This window comes from Rosa chinensis, chromosome 5 (assembly GCF_002994745.2).
Source record: "Rosa chinensis cultivar Old Blush chromosome 5, RchiOBHm-V2, whole genome shotgun sequence".
NCBI classification, from domain to species: domain Eukaryota; kingdom Viridiplantae; phylum Streptophyta; class Magnoliopsida; order Rosales; family Rosaceae; genus Rosa; species Rosa chinensis.
The window spans coordinates 59,306,324-59,333,079 of record NC_037092.1 but is presented as its reverse complement, the minus strand read 5'-3'; the positions used below and the strand labels follow the sequence as shown (position 1 = coordinate 59,333,079).

Genomic DNA, 26,756 nt, shown 5'->3' with positions numbered 1-26,756 from the left:
GAAGATGACAGCATAACAGCATGACATATAAGAATGCACCCAAATTGGTTGAGCGCACCAAATCATGGACCTTAATAATGAGCCTGATCATCATTTGAAACATAAAACTAATGAGCTATTCAATCTGACATTTTGTCAAATAGATAGTGAAAAAAATTGTGTAACTAAACGATCTCTGTGTCTCAGCTAATCAAGGAACCACATTGCGTTCCCAATCAGTCATGTGAGTCTGTTATTCAGCGACAATGGAATTTGAATTTTCAGTTGTCATTACCATCTATAGTTGCAGCTGTTGCACGCTAACATTGAATGACGAAAACTTGTTGAAAATGAAGAGGGGCTGGTAGATTTGTGAATAGTATCATCTCCCACAGTGTTTGGTACAACTAGTGAGTTACTGCAACATATGGGTGATACATCATGTGAAGGGTCTCTCCTGAATTCTTCAATCTTGTGTATCTGCTATTCAGCAAAAGTGGAAATTAAATTATTGTCATTTACAGTAGCTCACGAAGATGGACTAACAATCCGCATGAAATGAAGCAGAATTACCAGTTTGGTGATCGAATACTATCATCCATCTCCCTCGTGCTTCTTCAAATGTTCGGTTACCACTGGTGAATTACAGCAAAATATGGTTGATACATTGTATTTAAGTATGCTAATTCTTGGCATTTTGACATCACTCTATGAACCAAAATCACACTGTACGATGTAACCAAGATCAAATTTGAATCTATGTCAAAGGTGTGAGGAAGAATTACTTGACTGAATTTTTCATAGGATTTGGAGAACATCAGAATGTCGGATGATTAATGTAGTGGTTCTGACTAACGAGGTAAATTGCATGAACCCCATTATGAAGCACCGGCTTTAGTCACCTTATAGTACACCTGCTGAGTGTTGAGTGCTGACACAGTGGAATTGCAGGCTGCAACACCAAGATATCTACATTAAAACACCTGTATAAGTATCATATCATTCTGAAAGAGAGTTTTAACTAGTCAGCATGCAATATCTTTCATTCAACTTTTCAGCAGAGTCATGATAACGAGAACCAGCTGATGCAAAGTTAGTACCAATCAAAAGGTTTTCTGTGCTTTTCCGCTAAAATAAGCTGGTGAGACAGAAGCAAACCGAGGTTTACAGCAGTAGTTAGTTTATCTAACCCCATTAGAGAACCATAAAATGTCTAAAAAAAGAGACCGCATCCAAACAGGCAGAACCTGAAGAAAGCTTGTGATTGCAGAACCTTTCAGCTGTAGGCCTGTGAGGTTGTGATTAACAATCACTTCCTTCAGAACAAGTTTAGTTCGGCATTTCTGCCTTGAAGCGGTAAGAAGCACATTTGAAGGTGCAACAAATTAAGCATTAAATTACATAGAATAAAATGGATATGTCCCTATTGTGATGCATTGTGGACTATCAGATGAGTAGGGAGTTCAAAAGATGTTTGGTAATAAAATTAAACTTACCAGTTCATCAATCACCGCATCATCTGATTCCTCTTCCTCTGTTATTTCCACTTATTTCCACTAGGACAGGTGCATCATCTCTTATGTAGCTTCAGTTCTAGTCGTACCCGACCCTTCCTGCAGAGAAAAGAGAGAACATAAAAATAAAAAAATGCAACCGAAAGAGCATAATTGAGGTCCCATTGTGATACAGTGGATCAATTGCCCTCGTTTAGGATACTTGAAGAATTTGGAAAAACCGAAATTTAAACTTACCGGTTTGTCATGATCTTTTGCCTCTTCCTCTATTTATTTCAATCTTTCTGGTTTTGAATTGCTCAGGAGTACCTTATGAGGGGAAATCTTCAACTCATTTAGGCATTCAGTAACGGTCAAAGTGTCCAAGAATGGGATCTTAACAACGCAATTTCCAGAGCAAAAGCCTTGCAGACTTGGTAGACCAGAAAGTTCCAAACGTCGTAATCTTATGAATGCAATCTCATTTACTGCATCATCATCTTGATTGCTATTTGCCACTATCTCTATCAGTCCTTGACAATCCTTAACTTCCATATGTTCGAGTTGCATTAAGCTTTGAGCTATCGAACAAGGTATCAAATATTCCAATTCGTGGCATTCCACTACTACCAAAGATTTTAGATTCTGAAAGGATATTGCAGATGACATTAGATTCTTTAATTTCCCACAAAGCCTCACCCGTAGAAACACCAAATTTAGAAATATCACAGATGTTGCGTTTCGGAGCAAGTTGTTCGTGCCATATTCTCATCAACTTATGTAGGTCATGGACGATCAGTGTTTCCAATCTAGGTAATCCCACCTGCATTTGTATTCATGATATTATTTAAATTGTCAATAGAAATTAACTTTATTAAGTGGGTACAGACTGGAAATAAATTGTGACAGACAAGGAGACGTATAATTAACCCACCTTTTTGTCAAATAGAAAGTATTGTACAGCACTATCAAGATTCTCCTTCGCATCACTCTCTTCAATTTCATCGCAAATTGTAAATTGATGAGAAAGCATGGTACCCGAGAAAAAACATTGCAAACTGGGCAGTCCTGAAAGTTCCAAATGCTCCAACCTGTTTAAAGCAATCTCATTTCCAGCCTCATCTTCGCTGCTGCTTCCCACTATTTGCACCAGTCTTTCACAATCCTTAACTTCCACATGTGTGAGTTGCATTAGACTCTGGGCAATCGAGCTAGTTATCAAATATTCCAGCCCTTGACAACCAATTACTTTCAGAGTTGTGAGATTCTGAAAGGATATCGCTAGTGAGCTTAGATTCTTTAATTTCCCACAGAATGACACCTCTAGAATTCCCAAATTTGGAATAACTGGTTGGGAGTTCTCCTTCCCTAGATGCATCAACATCGAAAGTTCTTTAAGCATCAAAGATGTTAAATGAGGGAGGTGGGTTCCAACTGCATGTATTTGCCCACTACCATTTCCTTGATCGACAAATATCTCCTCCAAAAGGGAATCATGCACAATAAATTTTTCAAGGTTGTGCAGTTTTTGAAGAAAAGCATATGATGACTTGAAGCGTGGAGAAGCAATGTTAAGATATTTTAGCTTGCTAAACATCTCTGCTGGGAGTGGACCGTCCCAAATCTCCAACTTCGTGCCGCCCAAAGTCAAATGTTCCAAATTGGGGAATGAATCCTGAATTAGAGAACATATCACCACATGTAGCTCATTAGTCAACTAATAGATAGCAAATAACTTTGAGTCCCCAAAGTGAATTTAAACTTTTAATTAAAGAACTAGGAGAATAAAGCTAACACATTGGTCAGGCCCTATGTCCCCCTCGATGCATGATTCTAATTTTAATATAATAAGTCAGGCGTGGGGATGAATCTCCCAGCTTGGCTGGGTTCCAAACCCTTTAAAAAAAAAAAAACAAAATGTAACACGTATTTTGTAGAAATTTATTTAATAAATCTTATCTATAGAAAATTATTATTATCAAATGTTATATATGCATTCTTCAGAAAAAATAATTTCGTCTATTAAAGAAATAATATTATCAAACATATTTACCTTCTCAATTAAGAAAAAAGGCTGTATGGACCCAAGGTTTTCCTGAAATCTTGAAAAATTCGAGGCAAATATATCCACATTTGGGCATGCATTCACCCATAATTCATTGAGTAACGGCCACTTGGAAGTGTACCTCCCATTATAGAAACACTTTATCTGGAGCAGACCATAAAATGTCATAGATGTTGCTTTCGGGAACACAAAGTTAGGCGTTGTTTTTTGTCCTTCCTTTGCAACAATTGCCTCCACTCCATCACAATTTTTGACACTCAGCTTCCTTAGTTGCTCAAGACCCTTGGCCACTGATACCGGAAGGATATTCTTCAAACTCTCACATGAACCAATTTCTATTAAATCGAGATTTTGACAATAAGACATCCTCATCTGAGTAGTTGATGGGTCATCATGTCTCTCAACATTGATTCCTCCAAGTTCAAATACCACTTGTATTGACTTGCAATTATGTATCTGTAAGGTGTCCAGAGCATTCAATCTTTTCATAATACTAGCAGCAAAGATTTTTATTAGATTGTGGCATCTTCGTACATCAACTTTTTTGAGTCTGCAAAAAGAGTCTTGAGAAAGTTGGCTGTGCCATATTGTTATCAACTTAGGAAGGTCATAAATGACCAATCTCTCCAAGCTTGGTAATCCAACCTGCACATATATGGTGTTAAGAACTTGTCAAAAAATTCAACTTTCATTTTTTTTATTTTGAGCATGGAATTGAAGTGGACAGATTTGAAAAAAAAAATGTTGAAAAGTAATGCACATTGTGACCACGGATTCTACATCAAACTAGAGTAATCTATAATATGATCTAGAATGATCAAGTTAGCGCGGCACATTTTTAAAATGATCATGTAATTATGTTATGTAGTAAAATTTAGATTTGACAAGAAGTTGTAGTAAGGTCTAGAAGTGTTAATTAATGTTTTGTAGTTAATTAACCACAAACCAAGGTCAGTGGTACTAGTGGTGTTGTAAGTCGGTTAACAAGTCCTATATATATGAGTATGAACTCTTGTAATTGAAAGTAGAAGCAAGTTAATGAACTAAGCCAGAAGTGAAGCAATCAAAGCTAGAAGTTCAAAGCTCTTCCTGCTTTGTTTCATCTCCTATATTTTAAATTTACTGTCCTACGTACTACCAATTTGGCCTGAAGTACCTTCTCCCAAAAATTCCTCTAACACTCAAGTTCTAATTTGTCCTAACCCATCACAACTAGACTCTTCCGTATGAAATACCAACGGTGATATCATAGCCACAAATTCTACTAGAAAAGAACTAGAGTTGTGTTCAATTCATAAAACAAAAGAAATGAGATGAAATTTACCTTGTCATCAAACAAAAAATATGGTCCAGGAGTCTCAAGATTATCCTTTGAATCAGTTTCTTCATTTTTGATCATAGCATGATCAAAGATGAAAGTCTCCAGTTTAGTACAATCTTCTACATGCAATGTCTCCAAGGACGGAAATTCAATATAATTTCCTATGCAGAATCTTGTGAGTTGTGGTAGATGTTGTAGTTGAAGATGGTTCAGCTTACAGAAGATGTCATCTGTATGCATTTCTTCACCGGATTCTTTTGTTGATACAATCTCTTCCATTATTTGACAGTTGTGTACCTCAAGATGTTTGAGTTGTACAAGACTCTTAGCCATGGAAGATGATAGCAAGAATCTTAAACCATCACATTAATGTACGATCAAGGTTGTTAAGTTTGGCATCACAATCTGCAGTAGACATTCATTCATATTAGGAAATGATGATTCAATGTTAATAGCTGTATAACACACACACGTGGTATTAAAGACCGAAGCTAAAACAAACATCTTGAAACAGCTTGGTTGAGTATTACAAAAACTATAGGTCATTTTTAACATTACTTATCAAATTTTCACATGTCATTTTTTCTTTAATTTGATAAAATGCAAGTCCACTAAACAAAAGCTATAGAGCAATAGACCAAAAAGTTCAACTGCTACTTACACGTTACAAGAGCTTGGTACGTACTATTAATATTAAGGTCACTAACTGACATATTCACTTTTCTTTTTCCGTAAATAAACTTGTATGTTCTTGTATATTAAGAAAAAATGGGGACCAAAACATAGCTTCAAAAAAAAAAAATAATAATAATAAATAAATAATAATAATAATCTTAGATGCTTCGGAGTATTGCATCTTTTTCTTGACTCGGCAAAAACTGAATAAGTCTGAAGAGTGAAAATAAAGCAAAGAAAATTACTTGGATCTTTAAATGAATGCCTACAATAGCCATTCTGCTCATAATTAAACAAATGGTCAGAAACAAGCAATCTTAATGCTACAAAATAAAGGAAGTCAAAATTGAGCAATACCTCTCGATGCTTGAAAAGTTGCACAGGACTCCCGATCTCATTCTCCAAAATGATTTCTTTACACTGTCCATAAGTCTTCAATTGCTCATCTGTCTTTGTAGTTGCAACAGCTGTTCTGCTGTTGGAGGAGAAACTAACAAGCTTTGGTAGATTCATCAATGTCAAAGATTGTAATTTCTGAAAGACGTTATGATTGATGACATATCTAATCTCAGCATTGTTTTGGACTTGGAGATGTTTCAGTTGCTGATAACCATCACTATTTAATAGATGAAATATATCATTGACACCTTCCATCACATCCAAGTACAAATGCTCAGATCTCTTCACCAACATTTCTAGACCTCTGTCCAATTGATTGCTTGTTGCTAGCTTGAGCTTTAGCGTATTGAAACTATTATCAAAAGAAAGCCATTTCCACTCTTTACCGATGAGTACATGATATCTTTCTAACTGCAAGAACAAGCCTGATGGAAGAATGGTAGCATCTGGAATATGGATGTCTAATGCAGTGAGCTTAGACAACTGCTTCAGCTCTGAAAGGCTAGCATTTGTTGTTCTTTTGGTACCCACGATTCCTTCAGCCTCCCATTGCCTAAAGTTGTTTCTTCCCATTCTCAAATCTTCAAGACTTTTCAAGCTCGCTATAACATCAGGTGGAATCAGTACAAGTTCTGAGCAACCGGTCAAATCCAACAATTGTAGATTGGTAAGTTGCCCTATCTCTTCGGGCAACTGTGTAAGTTTGGATTTCAACAAGCTAAGAATTTTCAAACTTCTTAGTTGTCCAACTAGAGCTATGTCTCCCAACACGCACCGGTCTAAACACAACGTTTGAAGATTTGTTAGGAATTGAAGAGATGCAGGAAGTGATGGAACAGGAAACCCGGACAAATCTAGCACTTTGAGTTCTTTCATTTCTTCAAAAAAGTTGGAACCTATTTGTAGCGACTGATCCCCACTATCCAAGAGAAACAGTTTTAGTTCTTGACATTGCCAAGGGACTTCAGGAAGTGTCGGAACAATATTGGATAGACGGAGTACAATCATAGTGCACTTTTTAAAGAAAGCCTTATTTGGCCATTCTTCAAACAGCTCTTCAGATTCTCTTATGAGGACATGTTGATCTCTGCGTGCAATCATGATGGCAACATTACGGACAAGCTCATGCATTCTGACAACTGTACTGTAAATACCGTCTTGCTGCTCTAGCAACAAACAATAGTTTTGAAGCCTTTTAATCAATGAATGAAATGCAGCTTGTGCTTCTTCCATTGTATCCACTTGTTTCAACAAACCCAATCCCATACTATATTTGAAGCAGTCATTGAGATTTATCTTATTACTACGCCAAGCAATAATTCCACAAAGGAGGAATAGTGGCTTAAGCTCTTCAGCATCTAATTGATTGTAACTCCACTCTAGAGTTAACATTGCTTTTTCTGCCAATTCTTTCATGTCAAACTTTTTTAACCGTCTCAAGGCATCCTTCCACTCATGTAAAGTACTAATTCTCAAGGCACTTGCAACAGCGACCACTAAAATTGGCAGACCTCCACACTTCTTGGCAACTTCTATGGCTATTGTTCTTATAGGGTTTTCTTTAACAATATCACCGGCCACCTTCTCAAACAAACTCCAGGTTTCTATTTCTCCCAAAACGTCAAGCAGAAAATCCTCTTGTGTACGCATCTCGGAGTATAAAACTCTTCGATTTCTTGCTGTGACCATTATATTACAAGTTGGCACACTCCAAACTCCCATAGTCTCCAAATCAATTCTTTCTGGAATGTCGTCTAAAATGATAAGAACCCTCTTGTGTTTTATCCTATCCCATAGTAGAGATGCTCTTTTAGCTATAGTTTGACCATCAACAACCTCCATATCTAATTTTTCAAGAATTTGCTTCTGAATGCCTTCCAAGTCTGGAATCAATTTGACATCTAGTACTATAATAACATCATCAAATAACTTATCTTCTGTAGCTTGTCTATAGACTTCTTTGACCAGTGTGGTCTTACCCACACCACCAATTCCATACACCAATCATGTTGGTATCTGGATTTCTCAGTTTCTCCATGATATCTTTCACAATCGAAAGCCTTGATTCAAAGGCTAGGTAATCTCGGGATTGAATACTGCATACATCTTGTGGGGGGATATTGTATGAAAGAGTGGTAAATTCTCTCTTTTCATGGAATTCAACCTTCTGCACCAATTTTGTTGATTTTCTACTGAACTGGTATCGAAGAATTGGATTAGGACAAAATCCATGGAAACACTTGGTCTTCGCATGGCATTCATCTTGCAAGAAAACGTCAACCTCCTGAGTGATCTCATCCACTTTTGTGAGCCAGTTCTCAACATCATGTTCAACTCTTTTACCTTTTCTTTTGACCTCATCATCAAGAGTGTGTTGCATCCTGTCTTTAGCACAACCTAGGTTCTCCACTTGATCCCTCAGATTTTGAAGGTTGCTTTTGTAGTGAATAACATAACCCACTTGGCGATAAAGTGGTACGACTGTAGTCTCAGCAATCTTTACGACAACTCCAGAGACAATAGAAGTAATAAAGTCCATTATACTTTCAGTCAACTACCTGTTCCTCCCACCCAAACATAAACAAATCAAAATAAAATATTTGGATTACAAGGCAATCTAAATGATTTGTGAATACTGAAGGACGTACCGTATTCCTCTTGGCTATGAATCAAGCTAATTGTAGTTCAAATTCTTCAGACTCACTGGGTAGTATTCGAATACAATTCATCAGCTAAATGAGATCGAAGCTTATTAGCCAAAAATAGAGATAAAAAAAAATTAAGAGCACATATTTTTTATAAGCAAAAGCAAAAGAAATTGTTCTTTCAGGTCGATGAGCTTTGTTAAAAAGAAAAGGGATGACATGAACAGAGCTAGGTTTAGTTGCTAATCTATCTCTAGCAGCTAATAAAGGAAATTAAAGTACATACCTGAGCTGCTTTGGATTATGAATAAAGCTGGTTGCTGTTCTAATCAGTAATTCCTTCGATTAAAGTTGACTGAAAACGGAATACGAATACAAGTTTCAATTTGTGTAGTAAATATATAAATCTTCAAGAACAAAGAGTATACAACTCTGTTTTTCATTTACATGCTTGTTTTTGTTGAACACAAAACAAACAAGGAATAAAGGGAAATTGAACTAATAAAGAAATTGAAGGACATACCTTATTTCTTTTGGGAAATTGTGAACGTTATAAATCAGGCCAGTTTCTCTTCAAATTGATTAACTTGGAGGGCCAATGAATGCAATCCATCTGTTCAATAATACAGAGCTTGAATATGTACTTCATATGCAAAAGAAGGCTGTAAGAACATTCATGTATACCTCACAATCGGATGCCGATTATGATTTTTGAGATGCAGAGCGAACAATCAAAACAAGAAGTAAAACAAGCAGATAATTTTTTGTTGATTGAATATAAACCAAATCCAAAAATCAGGAACATTGAAAAACAGGGCAATTGAAAACACAGAAAGAAACTAAAGCTAAAGTACGTACGTTTACTTCTTGGAGGAAAAATCAAGCTAGTTGCTCCTGAAATTGCTTCGCTTTTGACTCACATTATACTATATATAAAGGGGGAATAACACTGTTTCACTGTTCATAAGAAGTGTTGGAAAAGCCGTTTGTGTCCTCACTGTTGAGGAGAATATCAAGCTGGTCGAAAAGTCATTTTTGTTCTCGCTCTTCTCTGTGTTGGATAGGGATAATGATCGGGGTGGCTTCCATCAAGATCAACAAAAGCGAAAGAAGAGAGTAGATAGAAAAGAGGAATAGAAGAGACGAAAGCAGAAAATCTGTGAGCCGTGGAAAGAAGAGAGCAGAAAGAAAAGACCATCAAGATCAACAAAAGCGAAAGAAGAGAGCAGAGATAAAAGAGGAATAGAAGAGACGAAAGCAGAAGATCTATGAGCTCTGGAAAGAAGAGAGAAGAAAGAAAAGACATTGGATTTGTGGTTTGAATCGTTCTGTGGTGTTTGTTGTTGGATTTTTTTCTTCTTTTGTTAGATCTTTTTGAGGGGGATGATACTTTTGTTGGGGGTCTTCTTGGTTGATTGAATTGGGGGTTTTCTTGGTTCATTGAATTTGATTTGAAGTTGTAGGGTCTATTCCTTTCGATTTGATGTAAGGTTTTTGATTTTGATGGTAGATTGTTGGGGTAGGAGAAAGAAGTGGAGAGGTTGAAGAATTTGGTCGAAGAGGTTGCTGGGTTTTGGAAGAGGTGTGTGTTTGATTTGGGTATATGTTTGGTAAAGTCTCCTTTCATTGCCATTGCCATTGCTCTTATGAATATTGTATATTAGACAAAAGATGGGTTAGAGACAGTAAGTGTTCATTTTAAAGGACTGTTTATATAGAAACTGGAGTACTACTACTTCGCAGATACAAAATTGAGTACCACTAGGTCAGTAAGATGATGTAGTCAAAAAAACCTCCGCTTAATGCAAGTAGTATCATACAATATTGTAGCAACTTAAGAAATGTGTTTGAATCTTTGGACTTGGTCTTTTTTAACAAGAACACGTATTGAAGCCAAATATTGCTCTTAAAATCAAAAGAATTAGACCGCTACATGTAGAATCAGTTAAAAAGTTTGTAGAACAGAATGCATTGTGAAATTATTAAAGCTTGGTTGTGCTATCCGTTTCAAATTGATAGCTTATGAAGAATGATGCACAAAGAAATAGAGAGATTGGGTGTGATTGTTTGCTTTGCTTTGCACAGATAGCTGATGTTCACAAAAGGGAATTTTCACGTCATCATCTGAGTAGAAGGTTAGTTGTTTCTAAGCCGATTTGGTTTTTCTTTTCTGAGCTGTGAGTTTTTTATTTTTTTTTATTTGTACTCCTGAATTTGTGATAAACTTATGTTTCTGTTTCTAATTGTACTGAAAGAAAGAGTATAGTTGTTTCAAATATTATAAAAACTGATACATTTGATAAATTTTATATCTACGTGTTTCAAAATATTTTGGGTTTAGCACTTTCGGATCAGTTTGTATACATTTGATGTATTTACTTAACTGTTTTCCAAAATAACAACAATGTCCAACCTATTCTATGTACATGTGAGAAACGGAAATGATATGAAAATATGGTTATAATTCACTGAGATTGTTGTCCCACGTCCAAATAGAATATAAATAAAGATTTTGATTGTAAGATTAACCCGTGCATGTTTGAATGAATGATGGTTGAAGTATAAGAAGACGAGGTGTCTCTTCTTCTAATATCCTGTCTTTTTTTCATTTTCTTCTGTCATTTTTTCATTTTCATTCAGTGGTCTGTAATTAGGAGTGATCGAAAATTTGACTTTCTTATATTGAGGATTGATTACTTGGAAATATGACTCTGTTTTTCTGCCTGCAGTTTAACAAGGTTAAATGTCATTTTGCATATCAATTTCTACAAGACAATCTCAGAGCTTAGGTAAGCTCCTCTGCTATTTTAATATGATTCCCAATTTTGTGATAATGATATATTCATATTCCTAATTATAGTACCAGATATATAACTTGAAAGCTTTCCAATTGTAATCTAATTTTAAAGCTTTAGACATAAGTTGCTTAGTCTAAATTTTATGGCAGCTTTAGACATTACTGTTTTAAATAGTAGATATATGACAGTCAATGCCAATCGATGTTAACCAATCTGATTCCATAATCTAATTTTAAAACTTTAGGTATAATTTGCTTAGCCTAAATTTTATGGCAGCGATTCAGATATTACTATATTAGTGTTTTAAACATTAGGCATTTGAAAATCAATAGCAATCAATGTTAACCAATCTGATTTAAAATGAGTTGCTTTTGATTTTAAAGCTGGTTTGTGTAAACGATTTTGTTAGTTTTCAAATTGCTATTATAATGGCTACTTCGGGTGTTTACTACATGCTTCGATTAAGTGAAAAAAGACCTTAGTATTTGAGGAATGGTTATTTCCATGGACTATTCACTATTATTAGGCTTTAATTCCGCTATGGCTATAAACAAATCTCTGTAAAAATTTCAAACGTGGGAAGTATTGTCTATGAATTTGTTGCAATTTGAGGTCTGAGTCTTTTGTTTTCTTGCATGTTATGCATGCCAAGTTGTTTTTAGAATTATACTTGCCTATGAGCTGCATACCCTGGAGTATGGATGTGTGTATGGTCTGTCAATTCCTTTCGCCCTATTTCAATCTTGGGGTGTACCTCTCAGCGCAGCTTTTAAGATATTGTGGTTGCTTTCTTGAGCTGAAATATTTCAATCCATGGCAGCAAATCACCAAACAAGGAAGATCCGAAATGAAAAATATGCAACTAATATGAAAGTTTTTTATTGGAAAATGAAAAGTCCCTCTGGTATATTGTTGTGTGAGTTTTATATATAACTGTGAAGAAGAAAAAGGAAGAGTTATCAATAAGAGAAAATTTATAATAAAAATAAGTAGAAGAATAGTGAAAAAAAGTGTTACTGTTTTTGGGTGATCAGGTTTTACTGGAAGTAAAAGAATGTTGTTGTCTTTAAAGGGATTTATTGAGTTTAGTTCAGTTCAGAAACTAATAAAAATAAAGATTTTAATTGTAAGAGGGACCCCTGCATCTTTGAACGAATGATGGTGTTGTCTTTAAAGGGATTTATTGAGTTTAGTTCAGTTCAGCAACTAATAAAAATAAAGATTTTAATTCTAAGAGGGACCCCTGCATCTTTGAACGAATGATGGTACAAGTATGGGAAGAGCAAGTGTGCCTTCTTCTAATCTCCTATCTTCGTTTGATTTTCTTTTCTCATTTTTTTATCGTTATTATAATCTCTTTTTCTCTTAATCTTACATCCTACTATAAAAAGGCTTTCATTCGCAATTAACTACAGTTGAAGAAGTGATCCATGATTTGACTTTCTTATATACTTCCTAAGCTAGGGTGTGGAGAGTGGGGAGATAGCTTCTTTAAGAGGTAAGATGTTTAGGACAAAGGCAGTCACCGAGGAATTGGATCTAGAGCGTAATTATGAATTTAGCAATTGATTTAGAAAGCACTGAAGTACAGAATTCCCTAATAATGCGAGTTTGTTTTTGTGTCTGCAATTTAACGAAGTTAGATTTGATTTTGTATATCAATTTGGATAGGACAATCATAGTATGAATTGTTTTCTTTTGTTTGGCAGCTATACCTTTACACACCCATTAAGGCTTAGTTTCTGCATTTATCCGAAACAGAAATGATCAACTGTGTATATTCAAACTAGAGTATCTTTACGAAATAGTATTAGTCGACTCCAATATATTAAAATAGGCACCCACTGCTAAATCATTTTGGTGTCCTCCGCATTTTGTTGATCCAATCTGAATTAGTTCCATTTGAGTTTCCCTTTTTCTCTGTCAATGATTACAATTGTCGTCTATCACAATTTATATCAGTCAATGAGTTATTGAGTATAGAAGGAAACTGATTATAAATTGTGAGATAAGTTTTATAAACTGATTATAAAATCAAGCATGGGAGTTGATGATTCTGAAACTGATGCTATAATAAGCATTTATTGAAATTTCATCCTTATCTGTCATATTGTCCGATTACTTTAGTTCATTTAGTAAAATGCAGTTATGTTACTACGTACGTAAGTTTAGGCAATAGTACAGTTGTCTACAGCCCACTCTGCAGTACCTTTAGCATCCAACCTGTGGTCAAAATTAATATCCATCATAGATTGAAAGTAATTAAGTATAGGCAATGTATTGAATATGGAAGGAAACTGATCATAAATTGTAAGATCAAACTAAAATTCTGATGTTCGTATAGTCTGAACAATAAATGAATCAAATATTTCTATATGTCTGGCCTCTGATATCAAAACTAACTTCTTTTTTTTCTTTTTCTTTTTTCGCATACAGAAACTTTGTATTGAAATTAGTGTTTGTAGTTTAACAATCAATTTCAATGTTTCATTGTTGTTTTATTTGGCTTCTACAGATTTTATGCAAAAGAATCTTAGCATTGTTTTGCTGCTGCTGTTCCTTTGTCTATCGATCAGTGTTATCTTGCTTTTTTATTGTTATTCAGGTATACACTGTAAAATTATATTAGATAATTTTTCCACTTAGTTTATAGTGTGTATACTGATGGTATTATTAAATTCTCTGATTGTTGCCACTGTATTTTGCAGATTTTAGGAACAATTTGCAGGCGGATTCTTCAGTTGTCTTGCATTCGGGTATAGATTTTCAAATTCTTTGTATACAAAATGTAGTTGGTGTGCTTTAGATATTAGAAATCACTGTTTTCAGTAGTTTTGGTAATAAAGAATTGATACTTCTGATTGGCCTGCTCTGTTCAAATTGTTGTTATGATTTTCAAATGGATTTTAAAAAACATCTCTTGCTTATTGAAATCAACCATTTAAGTTGGTTTCAACTGTTTTCACTCTCTCTGTCTAATGTTAAACTCAATTTTACAAATGGATATACTTAATTAACTTTGATGGCCTTACTTTAGATTTGTATTAGCTCTCTGCCAAATTCTGTTGGTATTTTGATCTTAAGCATTTTTTTTTAACACCTTAAAATTAATCTGCAATAAATTCATATTCATAAATTTTATACATTTTTTTACACCTGTTTTGAACCTTTCATTATACAATGAATTGAGCCTATTTCTATTGCTTTTCCACATGAATATTGTTGAGTTTTGGTTCTTCAATCTGAATCACATTTGTTTCTTTTTATTACTCAGGAAATTTATGCAAGCTTCAATAAGATATTCTCATTTTTTGTCTTATTAAGTTTAAGATTAGCTTCTGATGCGTTAAGTTTTTTGATGCTGGCTTTGTTTTGGATTACTTGCCTTTGATCCATAAAGTCATTAATTTCCTGTGACTTTAAGTCAGAAGTTAAAACATTGATCGCCTGTTTCTGCGATATCATTCTTTAAATTCTACATGTGTGTATTCTTCTCTGGAAACAAGAACCCCAAATACAGATCAGTATTAATGCAAAGAATTAGTATTTGTTGATATGTTATTGATATTGTTGTTGTCGTCTTATCAAAACAAGTACTCCGCATTAAGGTTTTGATTTCGTTGTGTTCTACAATCAGACCTTAAGTAGCTTTTGATAATCATTATTAATCCCTGAAAATGCTTATGGTCTTTTTACTCTAGAAAGTTGTTTGTTGTTGTATGTTGGTGTGGAACAAAGATAGTTAACATTCAAAATTTTGGAAATTAAAATGTCAGCTTTCTAATTTAACAATTCGAGTTCTGCACCAAACTCCCAAAATGTAGAAATAAGTGTAGGAATGCGTTTTCAGCAGTCCTTGCCTTAAAACACCATGTTTATTTCAACAATCTTGATTGGAGCCAATAAACAATTGATAATTGTTTAACATCTCTAATTTGTCTATTTATGCAGGTCTGCTGTAGGAAAACTGAGGCAACGATTACGGATTTTGCAGACATTGAATCGACATCACTGTTGACTGTAGGTAAAAATTTTCAGTGGTTCATTTTTCTGTTTATGGGGCTCTGATGGTTGATGCATGCTATATATTCCTTTACTTCTTGATGTTTTGACTTTCGATTTGGTTTGATTTGTTTTTCTGTTTACAATGTTTGCTTTATTCATTGGCTTATATGTTTGTTTGTTGCTACATTTCCAATCTGTAATATAGATAGAGTTTCTAAATTCTTTCTTCTTTTTTTCGAAAGGGAAAAAAAAGGCAAAAAGGAGGACAAGATTTCAGCCTTTGGTAATGAATACCCATGTTTTGTGAAAATTTTCATTCAGGGGAACCAACCCATTTTTATTTATCTTTAGTAGAGTTGAATTTTTATTTTGTACTTCACCTCAGTTTGTTTTTGGTTTTGGAATTGTTAATATGGTTTGTATTCATGGTATAGATTTTATAAATGTTAATACGGTTTGTATTGATGCTAATCATGTTTTGGATTATTCTTATGTCTCAGTTTTTTATTCCATGTTTACTTCTACTTTATAAATGTTAATATGGTTTGTATTGGTGCTGACCATGGTTTTGAACTAACTGTTTCCAAACTTTGCAAATAGGTTGACATTCACGTTCCAGTCCAGTTGCAAATCAGAGTTTCTTTATTGATAGAACCGTGCCAATTGAAAGGTATTAATTTTTATTTTATACTGCCTCTGTTTTAATTTTTCTTTTTCTTTTTTTTTGGTGAAACTATTCTTATGTTTCATTCATGTCTGTAATAGATATCTTTGTTATTTAATGTTGGAATTTACATCTTCAGCTGGAATATGGAATTATGGACCATCACATAAACAAATAAAATAGCCAGTTCAATTGTGAGTGGACAGGCTTTTTGGAGTTCCAAACTTCTTTATCTTCATTGAACATTTTGATTGTTTTGGTTTTTTCCTTTGTGTTCTTAAGCCGAGTATGAAAGAACTTTGCTTGCAGTTTGTTAATTAAGCCTTCTTTTGTCTTATGTATATCAGAACATTCATTCTTCTCTTTTTTTTCTTTCTTCTTTTCTTCTTTTTCATATTTAGACAAGGATCCCACTGTTAAGAACTTCTATCCTCCAGCTCTGTTGTTGTTTTTTGTTTGTTATTTTTTTTTTGTTTGGTTGGGTACTACAAATGCTTAGATAGCAGCACATTTAATTGGAACTCCTCTTTCAAATTGCAATGATACCACTGATTCATTCTTTTTTGTTTAATTCACAAAATACTTTCAATTTATTTCTGTACGTAAAACGCAGTATACCCCAATTGTATTACGAAGTACCAAAGGTTGTAGCTGACCGGCCTCTTTTCTGCAGGTTTAAAACGGAACAGCAGCTAAACTGTCAAAGCTCTACAGTTTAAAATCAAGGGTGAGGCATTTTGTTTTAAATTTCTTGCTTGCACCTTTTGTTTTGTTTGTTTTGGCTAAACAGAGAAATAGAGGTTGGTTGTGATTGTTTGCTTTCCTTTGCACAAAAACATAGAGAGAGAGAGAGATAGCTGATATTCAGAAAAGGAGATTCTGACCTCATCATCTCAGTACAAGGTTAGTTGTCTCTGAGCCAATTTGCTTTTTAATTTGTGAGTTGTGGGTTCTTTGTTTTTTTAATTTCTATATCTGAATTTGTGATTAATCTATGTTTCTGTTTTTAACTCATCTTATTTCTGTTTTGGTTGGTCAATTAATGTGGGGAATTAATTCATGTTTCTCTTTTTAATTGCATTGAAACAAAGAGTATAGTTGTTTCAAATATTATACAGTATAGTTATTTCTTTTGTTTTGTTTGTGTTGGTGCTTTAGAAAGAGAAACTGGAGATTGGGACAAGCTTTAGCTATATGATTTTGGGGCTACCAATATATGGTTGTCCATTTTCCTATTGTCTTTCCAGTGGATGTAATTGTTTGACATTTAATTTGAAGTGAAGGCAATAATGATACTGAGAGCTTAGATACTGACTGAATTCTTATGCGTTTAGCTTAATTGTACATCGATCGTACGTCTTACATCATACAAAATAAAAATTCAGTTATCTGGCTTCATGTTTCAACTTCCACTAAGCTGTGCTGTCTTTGGTTATATTTTCAGGTATTTTGATCCATTTCAATTTGATCACTTATCAAGAACGATCCACACAGAAATAGAGAGATTGGCTGTGATTGTTTGCTTTGCTTTGCACAAAGACATAGAGAGAGAGATAGCTGATATTCACAAAAGGAGATTGTCACCTCATCATCTGAGTACGAGGTAAGTTGTCTCTGAGCCAATTTGCTTTTTTAATTTGTGAGTTGTGAGTTCTTTCTTACTTAAATTTCTATTTCTGAATTTGTGATTAATTTATGTTTCTGTTTTTAATTGCATTGAAACACAGAGTATAGTTGTTTCAAATATTATAAAAAAATATGGATTTGATAGATTTTATGTTTAGCTGTTTCAAAATCTTTTGGGTTTGGCACTTTTGGATTAGTTTGTATAGATTTGATCTATTTACTTACGAAACAGAAAAATAGATACAAGATCCAACATGTTGTCTGTACATGTCAGAAATGGAAATCATATGAAAATATGGTTATCATTCAATGAGGTTGTCGTCCCAGGTCCAAATAGAATAAAAATAAAGATTTTGATTCTAAGACTGACCCTTGCATCTTTGAACGAATGATGCTTCAAATATGGGAAGACCAAGTCTTTATTCTTCTAATCTCCAATCTTTCTTTGATTTTCTTTTGTCATTTTTTATGGTTTTACAATCTGCGTTTCTCATAATGGTACATCCTACTATAAAAAACCTTTCATTGACAGTCACCCATAGTAAAAGAACTGATCCACAATTTGAGTTTCTTATATTGAGGAGTAATCACTTGGAAGATCCTTCAAACTGTTCTTGCTGCAACTCATGCTTCCTTAAGAGCTATAGGTTCACACACCTGTTAAGGTTTAGTTTCTGAAGTTGCAGGCTAACTTTATTAATATTTATACTTGAACTTTCTGTTGTATAATTTATTATAAATTCATCTATTGTGAGTTTTGCTTCCCAGAAATAATTTCCTGAGTTTTTTCAATTTCATTTCATTAGATTTTGAGTAAACAAACCTACCCCTAAATTTACAAGTGATAGCGGTAGACAATATACCAGTATCTAAGGTTTCTATAATAGGCATTTTGCATTCATCATTATTCGAAAAGAATCTGTCAGTATATTTTGTATTCAGTACATCATCTGAATGTCTCCGGGAATATTGTAGGGCAGGAAATGGAGAGTGGTACGTAATCACATAGTTACGTATCTTCCAGTATAAAGAATCACAACTGTGGCTTCATATATATTTTAAAGGAAACGTTAGCTAAATGCTTTTCAGATTCATTATCAGCTTCTCCTATATATATATTTTTTATTTTTTAATTTTTTTTATGTTAGGAGGTTATTGTTTGGAACAGCACACCAGAGGATCACAGGATGATTGTTACTGATATTTGAATTAGAACAAATCTCCTGAACAGAAAATGAACCAACTATGTTGGTAGAGTTCGTGTAAGTTCAGATTCGATGAGTAAAATAGAGGCTGAACTTGAAGCTGAATTTCAAAGGTTGGGGCTAAACAGGAATACTTCTACTTTGGAGAGAAGATGAACTGATCTTGATGAGGTAAAAGTCTATGCTTATCATTGCAATTTTAAGTCTAAGCAGCACAAATTTATCTTTTAGTAATTACACATCTGACTCTTTTCCTACTACTGAGGTAATAGTATATCATTTATGCATGTAAAGAAAGTTGCTGCATCAGTTTGGTCGATTACTATACTAAAAAAGTATTGTTCTTTTGTTCTCTAATTTTTATGCAGTATGACGAATTGGAAGAGCTGGAGTGATCTGATTGCCAATATATGAAATTAACATTGAGGTTTTGTTCGAACACTATTATCTAATGTACTGAATATTGATTGTCTCTTTTGGTGGATTTATTTCAATTAGTTTTGAGTAGTATGTTTAAAGCCCATGAGACTTCAGTGCATACATTTTAAAAGGTTTAAATAATTTCCCTGCAGTCCAAGCTGCTATCATCACAGTTGAAGGGGGTTATCCCCTGGTGGAGATCTTCCCTTCCTGTCCAAGACCATGAGTTGTTAAGAATGAAGGTGTGGTATAACAAATCAGCTTATACTTGGTATCATATTTTTGCATAGAGGAGAAGAGGGAGAAAAATTTCTATAATTTTTTTATTTTTTGGGAATACACCTTTGGTTTCTGTTATGTAGCAGCTAATGTATAGCTTTCTTTAATCTTGAAAGATCTATGCTTTCTATTTATATAAAATTGATTTTATCTTTTGAGATTGTTTGCAGATCTAGAGTTTTGGTGAAAATTGAGAGCTTCGAAGCCATTCACAAGCAGGAAAAAATCATTGAAGCTTCCTATGGAGTCATGATTGCTTAGGTTGATCATGTAGCTTCTCAACTACTTGAATCAATGATTGAATACCCAACCCCAACACACGTTGAGGTACCACACTTAATTGTACTAATATTAATTTCCTCTATATTGAAGTCAAATGCAGTGCCATGATGAATACTAATATCCTCTGCTTTCATTGATTAGGAAAGGATATTTTTTCCTTGCCTTGGTGGTGAATTGGACAGTGAGTGTAATGAACCAGTTTCAATGAAACCGTGTGCTTCCCCATCATAGACTACACACAATCAAGAGGAGCTACTAGATTGAAAAACACTATCAGAGGTTTTAAAGAGCTTGGAAAAGAAGATGCCTAACTTGAAAATTTTCACCTATGAACAATTGGATTAGTTGAAAAGAGCTGCCATCTTCACTGAATGTGAAGTGAGAATGTGACACAGAATGCATTTAGAAGTGGGGCAGAATATTTAACCTGTGAATGTTCTTTTCTGATTTTGGGTTGGTTTCTTATTTGAATCCTCTTCGTTTGATTTTTGTTAGTTGTTAGTTCAGTTAGGAAAAAAGCAATTTACAATTGTTATACGAGTAGAATGCATTTATACTACCTGCGGCAAAGCGTAGTATCGCGAGTTATGTTTATCTCAGATATACTGCACGTATGTCAACAATGGAAACTTGGAGTAGTAACTTCATGGAGGTATTTGTCACCATAGATATCTCACTTTGCCTTTGATGCCAACGTTTTGTTCTTATTCAACAAGTCACAAGATATATTTTTTGCAGTCTGGCTTATTTACACAACGCCATTGAACCAAATGTGATGCATCGAGACATTAAGTGGAGGCTTCTTCTTGGCCACTAAGTACTTTGTAAAAGAATATCCATTTGGGGATGAGAAAGAGCAGTTAATGACTTTGGTTTGCCAAATCAAGTCTGACTGATAAGAAAATTGAATTCAAGAGGGAGTTCCGTCCAGGTGAGGTACTGCTAATGCCGCTGGATGCAACTGTTGCACAGCGAAAACAGAAAGCTGATTGTCTAGAGAGATACATATTCTATCACAGAACAATGTGGTAATGGAAATCAAAGGCTTGGAGGAATCAAATGATATGGGAGTACTTTCTAGAGCAATTCAATCAGGAACAGTTTGTGTCTCTTCACAAAAATACTATTGCAATTGATGTAATATATGGTATTTTATCAGTTTGATCAATAATAAAGTCATTTTTCCCGTTTTACAAAAAAAATAAAAATAAAATCATTTTCAATTATATCTTTCATTATTGTAAATTATTACCAACAACAAATCTCGCAGCAAAGCGCGGGTACCATTGCTCGTAGAAATAAGAATGCAATCCATCTGGTAAACGAAACTAAGCTTGTAAACTGTAAAGAACAGAGAACATGCAACTCTCTCTGTTCTTTTACATTGGAAACAGATGTTCAGTAAAAGCAAAAGGAAACAACAAACTTAAAACAAGAAAAACAACCAAGAGAGATTATTTCCGGAAACATATACAAAGTAAAAGTCGATAACATTTACAATTTACAAAGCAGGAGTACACATACTTAAAACAGGTATCCTTCAACAATTGAAGTAACAAACCTGCTACTTTCAGTACTTATCAAATCAAAAACAAGAAATAGGTAAAACAGAGCAACTATAATCAATCAATGAAATATAAGGACATACTTTACCTCTTAAGTGCTGCGAAAGAAGCTTGTCTCTTTAAATTCCTCTGGCTTAGAGTTGACTGACCCAAGTATGAACGCAATTTGTCTGGTCAATCAGTCTCAGCTTCAAAAATGGAGGATATGTAATTTGCTTTCCATATTAGGAAACAGATGTAAAGTAAACCTCACAACACTGAAACAAGAAATCTTATTGGGTTTTTTTATTTTTTTTATTTAGCAGAGCAAATAATGAAAACAAGAAGTAAAATCAGCAGAAGGTTCTTTCTGGAAACAGATGCAAACTAAAAGCAAATGACACTTGCAAAGCAGGCATGAATGAAGGTAATTAAAGGACATACCTTATCTCCTTTTGGTTATGAATGAAGTTAGTCGCTCCTTCCCTTGGATTTGACTGACCTGGGTGTCGAGTATGATTTTCCCCTTCCAAGGTCCTCTAGTTTGGGTTGACTTTTTTAGTTTTGCGAATTAGAGCAAACAATGAAAACAAGAAGCAAAACCAGACCAGGGAGAAGCCAGATGAAGGTTTGCTGCAACAAAGGAACTGCAATTGTGCCCGGACCAGGGAGAAGCCAGTCATATAAACAAATGAACATAATGAAACGTTGTCTGACTCGGTCTTAAACTCAAGGTGTGAACGCATGTTTCACAGTTTGAATGGTAAAGTAAGAGAAAATTTCATTAGAAGAGGAACCCCAAGAATTTCATTAGAATATTGAGAAAATTGGCTGGCACAGTCCAAAACCTGCTTTAAATAATTACAGTGCACTGGCCAAGTTGTTATCTATTCTTTTGTGCCTATATGCAAGTCACTTTCTAGTCAACAGCCAAGAAAATCTGTTTGGATCCACAAGCATGTCAAATTGCCAAACCTGTTCTTTTCTAGCAGAAGCTAAAGGATCATCTGTCCCAAGTCTTTTATGTATTATATTTTCCGTTTGATTCTCATAATATTGTGAATTTTCAATTGAAGCCATTGAAGTACAAAACTGCAAAAGTCTTACTTCTCAAATAGAGAAATTTGGAGGCTAAAATTCAATAAGAGTACATCAAGATTAAGAAGTGGTAATTAGTCATTACTAATTACCAGAAAGACAATAGCTAAAGTAATTGTCACATATGATGAAACTAGTGAGCCATTTTCAAATCCCAACTATCCTCTGTCTGTATCTTTATTCTACAATATCATTCATACTTCCCTCTGTACAAGTACTTGGTGACGTAGATAGATGAACCTCTTTTAAATAGAGAAATTTGGAGGCTAAAGGATTAAATTGAAACTATTCCAATTCAGTCAATGAACATACAAGTCCCCGCCCAATTTTTAAAGAGATGTTGGACCTTCAGCAAGCAAGGGATTTCAAATGCGAAAGGAGATATACAATGTGACATTTTGTCAAACAAAGAGTAAAAAAATGTGCAGGATTTTTGTGTAGGAACTTAACTAAACATAAATTCTTCAGTTTAGGAACTGCGTGAGTGGTATTTGATCTGCTTGTCTCTGCTAAATGGTCGAAAACAGCTTTTAAGGTATCAATCATGCATAGGGTCGTCAATCATGCGCTGATAGAAGAATTTATAAGCCTCCAAAACTTCAAGGTACCACATCGCCTCTCGATCAGGGGAAGCCGAAAGATCAACCATCTTGTGAATCTGCTATTCAGCAAGAATATACCAAGTTACATTCCATCTAGTCACTATCATTTACAATTGCTCAGGCATGCAATGCTCACGAACATATGCTTCTTCAAGAGTACTAAATCACCCAAATATATGGTCGGACACATCGGAATCTAACTACATTTGGTTATCAGACATCTCAATAAAACTAGTGTGGAATAGTGGGCGGGTCTCACACAATGTTCAATCATAGTAGTGCAAATGGTTTCATTCTAGACCTTATCAATCAATCAAACTATGTGCTTCAACTTACCCACAGTATAAAATTTCATTTTCCTAATCTGGGATTCTCTTGAAAAATCAAAACAAAATTATTTACCTGGATCATTGGGGGCTCATCTGTACGCACAGTGTAGCGTCCAACAGCCATTACATACATTCCTGCATATACACACACAAAAAGGAAAACAAATTGAGATGAAAGAAACAGTGGAATGCGCCTAAATGCGCACGAGCAGCGAAATGCTAAAGTGCGCCAGGGGGGTTACCGATTCTCCAACCGCGGCGGCGGAACTCAGGATTGAGGCAGAGTTCGATGACTCCGGTGCCGTCGTCAAGAAGCAAGCGGTCGCCGTCGGGGGAGGCCCAGACCAAAATGCCCTGGCAGAGGCGCGGGAGGCCTAATTAGAGGGGGGTAATTTGGGAAAATTGGAAAAGGAGGGGGAAAGGAAAGAGGTTGAAACCTGTAACCAGGCGCGTTGGAAGAGGATGCCGTGGAGGTCCATGGCGTTCTCGGAAGGGGATTCGACTGCGTGCTTGAGATGGGCGTAGAGCAGCTTCACCGCTGCAAGCTCGTAGTTCATCGCTCGATCTCTCTCTCTGCCTAATTCCAGAGACTGCGTTTCTGCGAGTGTTTGAAAATTGAGAGCCAAATCCAATATGTTAACTACTTGTAAGTGTAGTGACTATTTTTTATTTATTCTTTTTATTTTTTAGGTTTTCACTTTAACCCAATTTTATCTTCGAGCAGGAGGTGGTCATTTCTAAGTACGCTCGACGTAAACTAATCTGCAGATTGGGCATGAAAAATTGAGAACTCCAGAAAAAAGTATTTAAAAAAACTGTTAGAGTGAGTGAACGAAAAATAAATGACTTCAAGCAAATAAAATAAAATTTAATGCTTTACCAATTTCATTTTCGAATAAAAGAAAAGCATGTAGGTCCGTCCGCCGTTTTTCTTCTCTACCATGACGAATCAATTGATTTAATGTGGGCATCTTTCTTTCCTTTGTCCTTCCCCAAGTCTTCATAAAAATTCTTTTAACCATCTTTTAAATTGACATCTCAAAAATATGTCGTAAACTATGGTTCTGATATCTCAAAACATGCTATAAATCATCTAATTTAAAATATGAGCATCTCAAAAACCTAAACCTCACATGATAAAATAAGCGATGACTAGAGGGTATTGCCGACTAGTCATCTCATGCCTTCTAGACGGTACTGTCGACTAACCATCTCATGTCATCTCCAGGGTATTGACGACCAGATGACACATCGGAGGATACTGCCTAATGGAATACTATCAAGCAATGGCTAAAGTGTACTACTGACTAATCACCTCACGCTATCTGGAGGATATGGCCGACCAGATAGATATCCTGGAGAATACTGTCGACCAGAATATTGTCTGGAGGGTACTGCCGACTAGACTATTAGCTGGAGAGTACTGCCGACCAGGTAATGCATGCATGCGATAGCTTAATTACCTCTTCTACACAAATCCAAATTCATTAGCTATCATAAGATTTAAATTTACAACTTTTTCGAAAGAATTTCTCAATAATTCAGAATTTAAATAACTTGATGAGTAAATAAAATTTTTCGAAAAGGAACTCAATATCAAATTCAACCGAACCGCTCGAAAATTTATCACCATGCCATTGAAAAACATAATATCAAGAAATCCCAGTAAATCATTAATAACTCGTCGAAAGCATAATTCACGAAATCTTAAAAGCTCTACCATAAATGAAACATTTAAATATCAAACTTCATTTATTATCCATATAAATTCATACGACAGATTAATAATCAGAAAATAATACTCCATGCATAGGAATTTAAAAACAAATGTTCACTCACATAATTACGGCTATAACCGTTGTCCGACGAATTCTTCCTCAAATTCGATCTACATGTCGTTCTGAACAAATTGATATTATGAATAACAGATTTCGAGAATTGAAAATAAATTGGCGATAATAAATTCAAAACCCTCAAATGATAATTCATCGAAAACTCGAATTTACATTGGAACTAGCTCAAATTTCACTAATTACATTGATTCGATAATTACAACAACCTATCGAAAAATGGGGTCGATCCAACGGTCAGATCATCACGAATAACACCCCAAAATCTCTAAATTTTGGAAATTCCAATCATTTATCAAATGTCTACCAATCGTAATAAAGTTTATATCTATGAATTTGTAATAATATGCTCTACCTAAATCACCATAGCAGAAGCCCTAAAATGGTCGGACGCACCCATACCAGCCACAAGTGCTGCGAGTGGCCCAAGCACCGAGTACTCTGACCCCGAATTGGGTAGCTAGACCTATGCCAAATTGTTCATTACAACATCCTCAACAAGTTTTGTGACTACCACAAAGTTCAATTTCAATCGAGGAAGCCAAAAATTACCTCGAACACTTCGGGAACCAGAAATATTCAAGTCAACGATTCTCCTTCCTCCGATCAATTCGAGCTAAGTGGTGTACACCAGCATGATCAGTGAAGCAAGGGCTTTAAAACCAGGGTAGAATCTCTGCCGCAAAACGCCAGAAAGGTGAGATCGAACTGGGTTTCTCAGCGCAGCACAGAGTAGAACTCAGCTTTAATTCTCCTTCCACAGGGGTTTAAGGCTCGAATGGTTTCCAGAAATGACAAGAGGGAAGAAGTCTAGTTCGAATAACAGTCATGCGACGATCTGGGTCGATCAGACAACGAAGAACCTGTTGGCTCTTCGGGTTCGAGTTGAGTCGGTGATCAGGTCAAAGTGAGAGAATTTGTTAGGGTTTTCGTCTAAAATAGAAAATTTCCATTAATACTTGCTATTTATAGTCAGTTACTAAAATAGTAACTTTTACTTTTCAAATCGTAATTCCTCATGCGAACTCCGATTTTTGCATGCCACTTGTCCACAAATTCGTTTTAACGTACTTTATAACTTTCCAGAAGGAAGTTTCTTCAAAAAGTGAAACGTATAAAAAGTCAATATTTAGAGCCCCTATAAGTTTGAAATGAAGGTAAAAAGTAAGGATATGAATCGCTTACCGTCTAAATGACAAATAAAAGGGTAAATCTAGATGCAGCGCGCAACAGTTTATGGCTAGGGTTTTCCTAGTCGTTTCCACCCTTCTTAGGTTTTCTATAGTCGTTTCACCCCATAGTTTGGATGGGGTAGAGGTCGTCTCTACCATACTTGGATCAAGAGCGGCATGGCCTGTGGTTTGGTTTGTTGTCTTCGGTAGACGACTAAGACATTGGTGGGTGGTGTTTTCGCAAGGGTCTAGTAGCTGCTCTAGAACCTAGGCTGTTGCGCGATGTCTTTGGTGAGCTTGGGATT

The 26,756-nt window shown here is 35.1% G+C and overlaps 4 protein-coding genes and 2 long non-coding RNA genes across 6 annotated transcripts; 2 read left to right on the top strand and 4 right to left on the bottom strand.

Moving 5' to 3' along the window:
* Positions 1 to 26: 26 nt before the first annotated feature.
* Positions 27 to 4,172, bottom strand: LOC112163751. Its single transcript, XM_040507156.1, has 7 exons — positions 3,526 to 4,172; positions 2,407 to 3,147; positions 1,731 to 2,295; positions 1,476 to 1,592; positions 765 to 948; positions 553 to 614; positions 27 to 462 (listed from the first exon to the last, which is right to left on the bottom strand). The coding sequence occupies exons 1-3, from the start codon at positions 4,024 to 4,026 to the stop codon at positions 2,017 to 2,019; spliced, it is 1,521 nt and encodes a 506-aa protein (XP_040363090.1). The 5' UTR covers positions 4,027 to 4,172; the 3' UTR covers positions 27 to 462; positions 553 to 614; positions 765 to 948; positions 1,476 to 1,592; positions 1,731 to 2,016.
* A 695-nt stretch (positions 4,173 to 4,867) lies between these two features.
* Positions 4,868 to 6,904, bottom strand: LOC121049585. Its single transcript, XM_040507369.1, has 2 exons — positions 5,891 to 6,904; positions 4,868 to 5,263 (listed from the first exon to the last, which is right to left on the bottom strand). Exons 1-2 carry the CDS (start codon positions 6,806 to 6,808, stop codon positions 5,225 to 5,227), a joined length of 957 nt encoding a protein of 318 aa, XP_040363303.1. The 5' UTR covers positions 6,809 to 6,904; the 3' UTR covers positions 4,868 to 5,224.
* LOC121049241 (disease resistance protein At4g27190-like) lies at positions 6,813 to 8,471 on the bottom strand. Its single transcript, XM_040505917.1, has 3 exons — positions 7,934 to 8,471; positions 6,935 to 7,815; positions 6,813 to 6,851 (listed from the first exon to the last, which is right to left on the bottom strand). Exons 1-3 carry the CDS (start codon positions 8,469 to 8,471, stop codon positions 6,813 to 6,815), a joined length of 1,458 nt encoding a protein of 485 aa, XP_040361851.1.
* Positions 8,472 to 10,111: 1,640 nt separating this feature from the next.
* Positions 10,112 to 11,361, top strand: LOC121049067. The gene is made up of 3 exons (XR_005799243.1): positions 10,112 to 10,159; positions 10,663 to 10,712; positions 11,307 to 11,361. It is a non-coding gene; the product is annotated as an uncharacterized LOC121049067 (long non-coding RNA).
* A 2,720-nt stretch (positions 11,362 to 14,081) lies between these two features.
* Positions 14,082 to 16,761, top strand: LOC112201383. Its single transcript, XR_005799242.1, has 4 exons — positions 14,082 to 14,131; positions 15,327 to 15,399; positions 15,981 to 16,050; positions 16,718 to 16,761. It is a non-coding gene; the product is annotated as an uncharacterized LOC112201383 (long non-coding RNA).
* Positions 16,762 to 22,515: 5,754 nt separating this feature from the next.
* LOC112167304 lies at positions 22,516 to 24,027 on the bottom strand. Its single transcript, XM_024304309.2, has 4 exons — positions 23,867 to 24,027; positions 23,672 to 23,783; positions 23,503 to 23,564; positions 22,516 to 23,156 (listed from the first exon to the last, which is right to left on the bottom strand). Exons 1-4 carry the CDS (start codon positions 23,984 to 23,986, stop codon positions 23,037 to 23,039), a joined length of 414 nt encoding a protein of 137 aa, XP_024160077.1. The 5' UTR covers positions 23,987 to 24,027; the 3' UTR covers positions 22,516 to 23,036.
* Between the last annotated feature and the right edge of the window lie 2,729 nt (positions 24,028 to 26,756).

Excerpts from the sequence above, each read along its gene's own strand:
- LOC112163751 (XM_040507156.1), bottom strand. The coding sequence starts at position 4,026 with ATGAAAAGATTGAATGCTCTGGACACCTTACAGATACATAATTGCAAG. Across the intron at positions 3,148-3,525 it reads CTTTTTTCTTAATTGAGAAG|GATTCATTCCCCAATTTGGA; the intron begins GTAAATATGTTT and ends TCTCTAATTCAG. Across the intron at positions 2,296-2,406 it reads ACTTTCTATTTGACAAAAAG|GTGGGATTACCTAGATTGGA; the intron begins GTGGGTTAATTA and ends ATACAAATGCAG.
- LOC121049585 (XM_040507369.1), bottom strand. The coding sequence starts at position 6,808 with ATGAAAGAACTCAAAGTGCTAGATTTGTCCGGGTTTCCTGTTCCATCA. Across the intron at positions 5,264-5,890 it reads AACTTTTCAAGCATCGAGAG|ATTGTGATGCCAAACTTAAC; the intron begins GTATTGCTCAAT and ends TGTCTACTGCAG.
- LOC121049241 (XM_040505917.1), bottom strand. The coding sequence starts at position 8,471 with ATGGACTTTATTACTTCTATTGTCTCTGGAGTTGTCGTAAAGATTGCT. Across the intron at positions 7,816-7,933 it reads TCCAGATACCAACATGATTG|ACTTGGAAGGCATTCAGAAG; the intron begins GTGTATGGAATT and ends AATTGATTCCAG. Across the intron at positions 6,852-6,934 it reads TTAAAAAGTGCACTATGATT|TGGGGATCAGTCGCTACAAA; the intron begins GTACTCCGTCTA and ends TCTCTTGGATAG.
- LOC112167304 (XM_024304309.2), bottom strand. The coding sequence starts at position 23,986 with ATGAACTACGAGCTTGCAGCGGTGAAGCTGCTCTACGCCCATCTCAAG. Across the intron at positions 23,784-23,866 it reads TCCAACGCGCCTGGTTACAG|GGCATTTTGGTCTGGGCCTC; the intron begins GTTTCAACCTCT and ends CGCCTCTGCCAG. Across the intron at positions 23,565-23,671 it reads CCGCCGCGGTTGGAGAATCG|GAATGTATGTAATGGCTGTT; the intron begins GTAACCCCCCTG and ends GTGTATATGCAG.